Source organism: Manacus candei, unplaced genomic scaffold (genome assembly GCF_025592945.1).
Source record: "Manacus candei isolate 608988 ecotype Guabito, Panama unplaced genomic scaffold, ASM2559294v1 h1tg000092l, whole genome shotgun sequence".
Taxonomy (NCBI): Eukaryota; Metazoa; Chordata; class Aves; order Passeriformes; family Pipridae; genus Manacus; species Manacus candei.
Window position 1 is genome coordinate 681,691 of NW_026138140.1, and position 12,234 is coordinate 693,924.

At 41.8% G+C, this 12,234-nt stretch overlaps 1 protein-coding gene across 1 annotated transcript; it reads left to right on the forward strand.

The window, feature by feature from the left end:
* The first annotated feature begins 447 nt into the window (after positions 1-447).
* Positions 448-11,883, forward strand: MGST2 (microsomal glutathione S-transferase 2). The gene is made up of 5 exons (XM_051768090.1): positions 448-883; positions 6,085-6,184; positions 7,381-7,451; positions 9,232-9,313; positions 11,293-11,883. The coding sequence occupies exons 1-5, from the start codon at positions 826-828 to the stop codon at positions 11,423-11,425; spliced, it is 444 nt and encodes a 147-aa protein (XP_051624050.1). The 5' UTR covers positions 448-825; the 3' UTR covers positions 11,426-11,883.
* The last annotated feature ends 351 nt before the right edge of the window (positions 11,884-12,234 follow it).

A 12,234-nucleotide genomic window follows, 5' to 3' on the forward strand; every position in this document is an offset into this window, starting at 1 on the left:
TCTCCCGCTTTAACTTCATCTGGAGGCAAAGTGGATAGATAATACTGAAGCCACAACAAACATCACACTGGTTTTGTTCCAGTGGTCTCATGGGACCATAAAATCTAATGACATTAAGCTTCCTGTTACTTAGCACTAGATGATGAAAAAATCGTTCCTCGAGAGAATCTCTCCCAGTTTTAAGACTAGGCACAAGCTATAGGAACTGTGCTCCAGGCAGTAAAAAACCAGGGGAGATATTTCTTTCTGTCTTTCTCAGTTGTTTTACCCTTTGAACTGTCCCGAACAATTCCTTTCTGCGTGCTGACTACTCGAAAAGTCGTTGCCGTGCCCCCCCCGGCAGAGCCCGTGCCGTGCGTGTCCGGCAAATCCCGTAAATCAAGCGCAGGGGCAGCACAAAGCTCCGCTCCTCCCTCGCCTCTCCCGCACCTGCTGCTTTCAAGTGGCGCTGCGAGTGATGGAGGCAGCCCGCGCCGTACCAGGGGCCCTACAAACGCAGAACAAAGGGGCTTCGCCCCCAAAGAGATTGCAACTGAAATCTAAGGCATAAAGGAACAGCTGAATCCACAGAGGCAGGGGAGTCTGGTTTTGTTCTCGCCGCACTTTCGCACGGGCAAGAAGCAGGCAGGGCTGAACTTTTGCAGGGAGAAAAAATGGTCCTAATTTTGCACTCTTGTTTTAAAAACTAGACTGTTTTGTTTCCAGGGCAGAGCTTTGTTGCAGTGCTGAAAAGAACTCTAATTCTCCCACCTGTTGTTTTCCCCCGTTGCTCACTCAGGCTCTCCCATACATACATCCTGTTTGCACACGGAAACTGCTGGGAACATGGCTGGTGATTTTATTTTGCTTGCGGCTGTCTCTCTTCTTTCCGCCTTCCAGCAATGTAAGAAAGAGCTGTGAGTTGTATGGCTGGGGTTTGGGGAGTTTTCCACTGGTTTTGAAGTACTGGGATTTATTTTGTGATAAATTGGTTGCTCTCTGACTGATAACTCGTAATATTTTTTAACAGAAGCATTGTTTACCCTCTCTGTAGTCTGAGAGGCTCAGTGGGACAGATTACTTTTCCCTCTGGGGAGAAACTAATTTGTTTTGAATTCTCTTTTGTTTGTTGATTTTTTGGAATCATACCATTATCAGAGCTTGTAACTGGCTGTAAAGTTACCTCAAAGCCACACTGTGTCTTGGTTTTGATTCTTATTTAAGCATCTATACAACTTAAAACCTAGTAAGTGAGAGTAAATTTGTGAAATCAGATACAACAATGCTGGACTGAAAGCACTGCAAAAGGATGTTTCCAGAAATAGGGATATATACGTAGTATCTGAAATGAAATAAGAAAGCAAACCTTTACACCAGGCAACAAAAAGACGGGCTATTCCATATTATGTTCTCATCACTCCATTTCTTTAAGATCTAAATGGACTTATTTTATGCCCTGCAGATATACCTCTGAGAATCAAGGAATAGGCTGCCCAGGGAAGCAGTAGAATCACCATTCCTGGAAGTGTTAAAAGGGCATGTGGATGTGGTTCTTGGGGATGTGGCTTAGTGGTGGACATGGCAGTGCTGTGTTAACAGTTGGACTGGATGATCTTGGAGATCTTTTCCTACCTTAATGATTCTCTTCTATGACTAGAAATGGGCGAGCCTGAGATGCTGGTTTTGCTGTGTATCAGCCTAAAACTGCAGTATGATTTCTAATGTTTGTCATTATTTTCTTTGAAACGTGTTGATGCATATAGTTGTGTTTACACCAGGGAAAAGATACATTTTGAAGACATTTATGCAATGAGATTTAAAGCAAGTTAAAAATAATTACCCTGCCTTTTTTCCAAGTATCTATAGCACTGCCAACTTACCTAAGCAACCTATCGATGTGGCTTGATTGTTCATTTGTTCTCAAAGCCTCAGCTGCTGAAACAACATCTGTATCCAGCAGGAAGAAAAAGCTTGAGAATCTGACCCTTCCAGTTTAAAAAAACCTCAGCACAACAGAAGGCAAATATAAAGCACTGAAAATTTACATTCTCTTTCTCTGTCATCAGATCAACTACAATAGACGCTGGGATCTCTTTCTATCTGTATAACCCTGTGTCTACCTGGTGGCAATATTTGTCATGAACTTCCAGGAAAGTTCAGCTGGCCTGCCTTTATTTTTAACATAAAAATGTGAAGGATTAAAAACAACCAAACGAAAAACCAAACATTATTTGGAAAAAAATTGCAGCTTGAAAACTCAAGGAGTTTGTACAGATACTGAGAATTTGAAAGGAGTTGGAAAATACCTATATTCTTCCTTATGATGGATAATCCATATTAGTTAATCTTAGTTAAAATCACGGAAAAGGTGATATAACCTGGGGTTTAATTTACATTGGCAGTCTGACATCAAGCCCAAAGAGCAACCTGTGTAAGACTCTGATCAGCTGACCTGATTTAAACCATCACAGCTTGGTGTACTCTCAGCATGCTTTCTAGCATGGGTAATACAACACAAATTAATTGATGGAAGTTCAAATGAATGTTGTGAAACCAGGGCTGTAAGCATGTGTTATAACCAGTTCATGCAAGGGGAGCAGCCCAGCATGTGAGTGTTTGCTGTGAACTGGATGTGACATACACAGCACTCAGTGCACTGTTTGCTCTTCTGTCTGTTCTGCTGAGCCTCCTCCAGTCCTGAGTTAGGAGGGTGCTACTGGGCAATACCACCTCCCTGAAGCAGTGGTTGAAGTTGGGTTTCACACAGCAGCCATCAGAGGTACAAGGTTTTGTGTCTCAGAACCACGAGTTATTCAAAGAATCAGGTCAGTCGAAGATGAAGTGGTGCGAAAAATGCCCCAGGGTAGAAAGAAGGAGCAGGAACAACGCAGGAAATGGTTTCCAGTCATGAATCCAGTTTTAAGCAGTTGAGATTTGCTTGAGATATTACTTTTTCGTAGACTGATGGGAATACAAGGGCATTCAATGAAAGGGCAGAATGAATCCCAGTCATTGATACAGAAAAGAGCAGGGACACAGGAGTCTCACTACTCCTCTATTTTGAATCATTTCTCTGAACTAGCGACTTTTAAAATAATTTTTAGTATTTCCAGGGCCTGGCAAGACATTATTAAAAAGTATTTGATTTGTTTTTTTACGGACTGTGAGGCCAGGCCATGCAAATTAATATGAACTATCATACACTGTGATACAAGTAGCAGCTCCTCTGCAGGCTTTTTACACATATAAAATGTTTGAGAGTAATATTCCTTGAAAGCCTGCTTTGTCCCACGTTTTCAGAGTAAAACTATTAACTCAGTAACCATAAATGCCACCTGAAGATAAAAGCAAAAAAAAAAAAAAGGCTAACAAAAGCAAGTCAAGCATACTTTGTAACTACCTCAGTCATGTAATTTCACCTGTTAGAATTGAACAACTTGATACAGGGGGAAAAAATGGCTATGAAAATCTTTACTTACTCCTGCTGCACTGCTTTCAGGAGTCCTCATGATAGCACCTCCTGTGAGAGGGGCAGAAGAGCTCACCCATTGCTTTGTTATTTACTCCAGCCCTTGTTAAACCATCATCACAAAACGTTAATTTGGAGTTACATGGAAAGTTTCCATTCACCTGGGGGGAATTAAAAGGCAAGTCCTATGCAGTTAACAAAAACCACAGTAATCATTTCTCTCCTGAGATCTTTTTGCCTCCCTGGTTGGTATCTGTCTAGTTCTGCACACCGGGCTCACCTTTTCTTGTAAGATGACAGACATGACTTTTGTTCTCCTGCTACGCAGTGCCATGGCTTGGCTTTCACTGGTGTCCATTTGAAGCCAAGTCCCCATCAATCACAGCAGAAGCCACTAAATAAGTGCCTTTTATGATGGGTGGCTGTACTAGCACACTAGCACAACCTGCCTCTGCTTGCAGTTAACCAGTCTCCCATGTCCCAATCTCCACCCCTCAAACCTTGTTGACCAAGCAATAGCAAGGGCAAATCACATCACAGCTGAGGCCAGAGTTGTAGCACAGCCTTGATGATTTGCTTTGGTTAATTGTACTGAACAAACAAGGATGATTTTGCCCCTACAGTGCCTTAATCTTCTTATTTTCCCCAGTAAGTTTATTTTGTCCAGCATCCACTCAAGGCTTTTTTTTAAAAAAACTGAATTGTATGTCATGAGCTACCTTGGCTTGCCTTAGTTCCTCAGTAGAAAAAACCTAGTCCCAGACTGATTGCATGCCTAGAATGGCTCATTGCAGCCAGAAAATAAGGAGCATATTACTGGTTAAAAATGCCATTGCACAAAACACTACAGCTCACCCACCCCTTTGACAGATAAGCCAGGCAGGACTTCCCAGCGTGTAGCATTTGTCATAAAACCAGATCATTTTGAGGGCAACAAAAGTTAAAAAGCAACTTTTCAGTTGTTTTCAGGGAAAACATTTCTCAGAGGTAATTCTTGTTCCTCTGTACGTTTCAATCTCCATGAAGAATGTTCCCTAAACCCTCTCCAGTGCTGTTCTTCCCTTCTGAAAGGACTGCAAGGCGGCAAATAACAAATGAAATGAAAGGTCCTGTAAACATGCCTTGTAGAGAGACAGCTGAGCTGCTCTGACTAGTTTCTGGAGAGAAAGGTTGAGAGGTCACTTGAGCACAGCCTGTAACTACTTATATGGGGAGAAGACAGATGGCAAAATGTTTTTTTGGGCTGAGGGCTTTGGCCACAAGGCTAAGACATAAGAGATGCATGGGATAGCACCACTAATACCTCTAGCTGTATTTTAGTGCCACTGCTCCCAGAAGGGAGGATGGAAGGTATGTTCTAGGCTCTCACCTTAGACAAGCCTTTTTAGTGGACTCAGGTGGCTGCCTGGTTTCTGGATCCAGATAGTTTAGGTACAAGGTAGGCAGTGGGCTTCTCAGGGTGGCTATGACACGGCCAGGAAAATAACTTAGAGATAATAATAACAACAATAACAGTAACAACAACAACAACAATAATAATAATAATAATAATAATAATAATGATGATGATGATGATGATAATAACTCCTCCAGGTACCCAAAGAGTTTTAAAGGCAAACAGGGTGTTGCTCAGTAGCTCTGCTGCATTCAGCAAAATGCTCTCCTTTTATCCCTGCAACAGCCTCTGTTCAACTTTAAGGGGGAGACTTCTGCAATGAGAACATAAATAAAATGAAATATGCATATACATGTGGGATGGGATCCTAGAATAACGGTCAGAAGTGTAGAGATAGTGTTCGACTGCTTTGGGGTTTTTGGTAAGTAAATTATATTTAGTCACTGTACAGTAAGTAATCTCTCTTTTTCATGGCATGGCATCAGTTCTAAAAAATGCTTTTTACAAGACAGGTAAGTACTATCAGCTCGAGTCAGTGGAGGAGAAACAGCACAAGTTCCTCCAACAAGAAGCTCTCAGAGCTCTCCAGCAGATCAAGTGGAGAGCAGGGAACAGGCTACAACCTCACCAGTTGCAACTCTCTCTGCTCTTTCCAATAGACTGAATTTTTGAGAGTCCCAGACAGATGGAAAAGCATGTGCTCTAACATATGGATAAATAACTTTAAAATGGTAGCTACCAGATTTTTGTTTCCAAAGACTGCAAGACTGCCCTGTCCTTCAGAGCCTCATAGCTGTTAGTGTCACTAAAACAAAATGACCATATGTCATTCAGACTAGTGGGGAAGTGACTTCCATCAGTGCAGCTTGGTTTGAGATGCTGCTAAGGCAAGACCCTGCTGCTGAAGTGTGACTAGACTGCTCCTGGGCTGTGTAGTTCGAGGATTCAGGTGAGGTGGAAGGATATTTCAGTCATAGCAAATGCAAATGCAAAAAGAAAACGAATGTATTTCTGAAATAACAATTTCCCCCCTTCTCATGGATGTCACTCGAAGATAAGATCGAAATTTTTGTAAGGAAAAACTGGTTTATCTAATATTGGTCTCTTTGTGCCTAATGAAATGGAGAAAGCAGAAGAACAATGATCTCCATTTAAAAAATTAAGTTAAAAAAAATGTGTGTTAGAAGTGGAACTGGAGTGAGGAACTGTGTCATTTGTGAGCTCTTATTCTGGTTTGCAGGTTATTTTGCTTGGCTGGTGGGGAAATCAAGAATGAAGCACAAGGTCATGCCCCCAGCTGTCACTGGAGCTCCAGAATTTGACAGAACGTTTCGTGCACAGTAAGTCTAGAGATCATTAAGATGGTGGCAGCGAATAACAATTCAGTCCAGAAGAGAAGCAAAAACTTTATCTTAAAAAGGCACCTTTTCTTTTCATCTTTTGCTCAAAAGAACCCAACAACAACAACAACAAAAAAAAAAAAAAAAAAAAAAAAAGAGAAAATGAACAAATGGCTTTTCAAATGGTTCAGATGTTATTTTAATAATAATGGGGTAAGTTCAGCTCATCTCACAGTCACTGTTCAAATTCTGATCAAACTAGGCAATCAGAGTACCCAAACTTAAGTAGGATCTGAGAGCTAACACTGTAACTTGCTCAGATGTTCTGGATCTAGCAAGCTGTGCTTGTCAGTTCTTGGGTTGTGGCTATCACCAAACGTGAAAGAAGAGCAAAGAAAAACTCTGTCTTCACAGTGGATAATGGTGGAATAGACAGTCTAAGAAGACTACTTTCCTAAAGGGCTTCAGTTTGTGATTAACTAATGACGCTGTGCAAAATTGTTTATATTTATTTCAAACAACCCTCTCTGCTGTAACTGTAGTTGTAGTGGATAACAATAATGGGACATACAATACATTAGACAAGTTATTAGTCAACATATGTTAGATAAAGAAGCTTGCCTAATTCCTTGAAAAGAAATTCATTCGAACAACCAAGAAAAGATATCCCAAGAAAATATTAGTGGTGATGATGTTCACAAATAAAGGTCCTCACCATAAGATCTGTCATGTGCTGTCTGTGCCTGATAGCACTTCATAAAGACAGCTGGCCTCAGCAGAGCAATCCAAGCAGCTCTGTGCTTCCTCTGGCAGTCCTGGTAATGCTGACCCACAAAACTTGCACACCAAGTATGGAGACAAGTAATTAACATCACACCCATGTGCTGGAATTCCCGCCTTTCTCTGCTGCACAGGCACTTGATTTAGGGTTATTTGTCCCATTTATTTCCATGTAGTTGGGATCCAGATCCTTGCTTAAATTTAAATACCAGGAAAATATTTTAAATAGTTTGTACTGGAGATCACAAAGGAGAGAATTTTAGGAGTACCTAATGCTACCTTGACTGTGCTTCCACTGGACTCGATAGGATTAACTTTAGTGGCAACAAAACGAAGCCAAAGCTGATCCTCCTGGAAAATCCCACCCATAGTCCTTTTCCTTTCCAAACTGATGTTCTTTCAAATTTATTCTGCAGACAAAACTGTGTGGAGTTTTACCCAATATTTCTGGTTGGCCTCTGGACTGCAGGCTGGTTTTTTAATCAAGGTAAACACTTTCTGCTTTTATTTTGAACTGAGAAGTTTTGCATAACTTTTAAAAACACTTTAGTTCCATCAGGAACTAGGCATTTTTCCTCCCTGCTTTTAATTTCATTACCTTAGCACAGCCTTCTTAGAGGAATGCTCAGTGGCACTGAAATCCCCACTTAGTCACAGCATTTCGTATAGCCCCACCAGCTTCCACTTCTCTCTGCAAACCAAGGAGCCAGTACAACACATTTCCCAGGCATTCAGCGAATTTTCAGGGTGCATTATTCAGAAAAGCAGCTTCCAGACGCTCTCCATTAACAATTATTTGCACATTATGGGGCAATTCTCACAGAACATCAGGCATAGCTGCCGTCCCTCCGGGAGGAGGCAGCCTGAAAAGACTCAGGTCAGAGCACTCATGCCTGTCTGATGGAGACAGAGCTCAAGCCAACAAAGCTTTTTGCTTTTACATCCCCAATGAGAGACACCACCACTGGGCTGTGACTCATTTGCTTGCTGTGGGACACAGCCCTGAGTGCTGAAGCTCAGTCACAGCAGCAGCATCTTCAGGTGTGCAGTGGGGACTCTTGAAAACCTACTGTGTTTTCTCAGGCACCTAGCAGGGGGGCATTTTTTGCCAAATGTTCTGAACTCAGACACATCAGAGCTTTCATACCCCTCACTCTGTTGGACTTTGCAAGGTTGGCCCGTGATATCTCCTGACAGTGATGGGCTGGTCTCTCATAGAACTAGAACTTGTGACAGAGCCTAAATTTTACATTCTGCTTTATTAACCCTTATCCAACTAATGTTTTAGAAGCGTGTGGGCTTCTCCATTTTCTATATTTGCTCCAAAACAGTCATTGTAGTTTGGAGCTCTCTTACAGACAGAAGTCCCATCTCCATTGTAAATCCACTGTAAATCTAAAGAAGTACCACCTAAGCCAACAAATTGAATATGAAATAATAGATGTATTCATAGACAGACACTTGAATCAAGGAAAAATCACAGTTGCTAATGAGCAACACAAGTACTGTCACATGTAAGAAATGAAGGATGACTATAAACTCCTCTTTAAGTAAATTTTTAGTTATCTCCCACAGGTATGTTTACGTGAGTTAGTCCAGAACACAGCAAAAGCTGTCCTCTGTAATACCCACACACACAGTTTGAAAACACAAAATTAACAGGCACTGCCTAGTGCTGGATAATACAACCTGCACTGGACCTCCATAACCTGCTCCATCTCTCAAATGGAGGTCACTTTGTACTCTTCCCTCAGGGAGGTCAGAAGCTAACTTCCCTACATGTCCTTGGATAAAAGATGCTATATAAATGCAAAGCAGCTTATTAACAACATAAATAAGATTCTCTTTCCAAAACAAACACTCCCCTTTAGCATGGACTGCCGTAACAATATGAAATAACAGCAGCAGGCCAAGCCACAGTGCTCCAAACCACTATCCTGTCTCTGGGATAACCACCAAACCAGGGAGGATACAGATTCCTGCCAGTTCCTGAATTCTCCTTTTGAGGGAATTCTTTTAGATTTTTTTGGACAGTCCTATATGCACCTTATCTGTAAACCCACACCAAGAGCCTCCTGCAGTGAGGGTTTAAGAATATATATATATGACTCTTTTCAATGATTCTTTTCCAAGGTAACTTCCCAGCGTATGGACAGCTATGAAAATGCCCAGAGCTATATAACTAGGAAACATATCTAAAGTGGTGAACTGCCATCCTCAATTTTAGTTTTCTGTTTTTCCCACTCTATTAATCTTTCCTTTCCCAGAATTAGCTTCCTTTCTGGGTGTGCTGTACGTGTTTGCCCGCTACAAGTACTTCCATGGTTACGTCCAGTCTGTGAAAGGAAGGTAAGGAGTCACCAGCTGAATGCAGGCTACCAGCTCCAGGCAGTGGCCTGAAGCTGGGCTGAGAGCCAGGGACTGGCAGTGAAAAGTGATTATGATTGAATGCAACATGTGTGAAGTGTCAGCAATAGGTCTGAAGGAGAAACCCTCAGGGAAGAGGGGTGGGTGTTGCAGCAGAAGCCTAGGTTAAGATGAGCATGTGCTACAGGTCAGGAGAAAGAAAAGGTTTGATGCTCACCTTGTGGGCACCTGCTTTGGACTGGGCATAACTGACAACCAGACTCGGAGAGGTCTGAAAACAGAACCACAGTTTTTGCATCTCATCAGGGTGGGAGACTGTTCATGCAAGGCCTGGACCATGTCTGTCTGTCTGCTCTTTTGCATTTTTCTTCGGTTTGTCACAGTAAGACCTTGTCTCTAGCCATACAAGTTGATCTAGAGGGAGCAAACAATCTGGCCTTGTAGGCTGATGAACTTTCACCCAGCAGATAAGAGAACATGGCTTCGGATAAGAGTATGTTAATAAATGTTTTGTGCCCAGTGCCTCCTGATATGAACTCTGCTTCCACAAACATGCACACTGGCAAAACACCCTCCACTGTAAACACTGAAATACATGGTTTATTTCTTGTTTCACTGAAGCCACTGCACCACCACCTATGTCCTGACCTCAGGCTCTCTTCCACCACCCATTATCAGTCATAAGAAGAAAATAGCAAGATGTATGCTTGTCAAAAAATTAAAAGACTTGCAATGTCTTCTAGAGGAAGATAGAAAACAATCAGATTGTTTAGCAGTGAACAATCCTGCAGCAGTAAAAGGCTGTCCTGTCCTACAGAGTTATTTTCCATGGTTTGTGTACTGAAGTTACCATTCTCCTTCACTACAGCTCCACTGATCCTTTACCCACTTTTGAAGAGCTGTTGCTTGAGAGAAGGGGGAGGCTATGTTTTCCAGAGCAAATACATGGAGATAGTTTTATATCTCCCAGTAAGAGATGCAATCATTTGAATGGTGCAACGAACACTAGTCAGAAGAGCTGCAACTGCTAAGGAAGTTTGGGGAGCAGACATGTAAATAAATGAAGAAGGAGAGCATAATGGATTTTTTTTAATCAACAAACAAAAAAGTACTTTGTTCGAGAGATCTTTCCCATGTATTACTTCAGTACTCTTAAAACAATAGATTCTGCCTCTCAAGAAAGCCATAAATCAGTGGCTGGCTTCACTATTAGACAGAGCTTCACATGTTGGTGAGACTGGTTTCTTTGCATCAAACAGAGAGTGCTGAAAGCCAGCCTGGCAGCCCTGGGAAATGGCTTTGCTACCAAGGCCTGCCTGGTGCTAACCTCCAGCAGGAGCCTCAATTAGCAACAGGTCATCACAAGTCAGGTGTGTAGAACCTGGCCCCAAAACATACAACAAGCCTCCAGCAGCCTTAGTAGCAAGAAACTAATTTGTCTTCAACCTGAATCTCAATCCTAATCACTGACTACAGGCCTGCTAGTTATAAAGACAAATCTAGACTGCATGCTCAAAGAAGTGGTTACAACTAGGGCTAAGCAAAAGACTTCCTCCATGCTCTCTTGAAACTGAAAAAATCCCATACTTCATCATTTTCAAATCTGCATCTAGACATGGCATGCTCAGAAAGGCTACTTATATCAAGTCTTTAGGCACCAGTAGGATACCCAGGCTCTTCCTTTCTGGTCCAAAAATCCATCTCGAAGTCAAAGTGATAACCAATTGCAGACTTGTCAGCTCAGCAGAGAGTATCTGCCCAATAGAAGTGGGTATCTGCCCAACAGCAAAAGTCACGTGTGTCATGTGAAAAGTCAGGGTTTATTCCTAAAACACCCCTAGCTAGTGTTGCAGCAGTTATCCTTTCTGATTCCACACACCTCTTCCTAACTCTTGTGGACAATTTCACTGTAATATACCATGTACAGCTTATAACAGTGTTTTTCTGCTTTCCACTTCTAGGTTAACAGGCTTTTATTTGAATTTGATAGTTCTAATTTGCTTGATAGCCCTGGGTGCAGCTGGGATTGTTAGCAGCTTTCTGGATGAATACCTGGACTTCAGCATTATGAAGAAAGTCCGTAAATTGCTCTGAAGACTGACTGTCTTTTTGAGAAATAAATAAATAAATAACATGGATGCCTTCCCTGGACACCAAAAAGATGATAAGCTGCATGTGAATAAAGCATCAGAGCTCTTTACTAACAGCCTGTTGCAATGTAAAATGCATGTTTTTCCTGAGCTGTTTACACTTTCTCCTTTCCCTACACTCTTGAAAAAGTCAGTAAGACAGAATGTCATGTCACATCTACATTTGCAATTAAATGCTCTCTTTCCCTGGCATGGTATTGCAATCTCTAAACAAATTACATAAAACTAAACCCATTAATTCTCTAAGTAATTTAGTTGCAATTGGCACTACAAGCACGTTACCCAATCTCCTTCAGCTTTGCCAGAGCCTCTGTAGTCTCCCTCCACTCCTCTTCATTTCCCCCAGCAGTGCCAAATGTAGAAACATAATTTCATGCAATATGTTGCTGGGAGGTCCCTGTTTCCCAAGTAAATCCAATCCCACTGCTGTATAAGCATATATGGAAACACTGCTTTCCCAAGAAAACACTTAAAGCTGCTCTTGGCCCTGTGTTTCTGCGAAGATCTTTTGATTTTATACACATGTTTACAATCCAACACATGCTCAAACACTCTTTCTGTAGAAGTGAGGTCCTCCCAGTCCTCACAGAAAGCCTCCTGAAGAAGGCAGGCTGTAGCCACGTCACACTTCTGAAGGGGAGAGCCAGCCCAGAAACAGAAGGCACAGAAGCTTTCTAATAGTGTACTGAGGTTGATAACCTAACCACAAAATAATTGAGAGGTGAATCAGGTCCACAGTAACCTTTCATATGA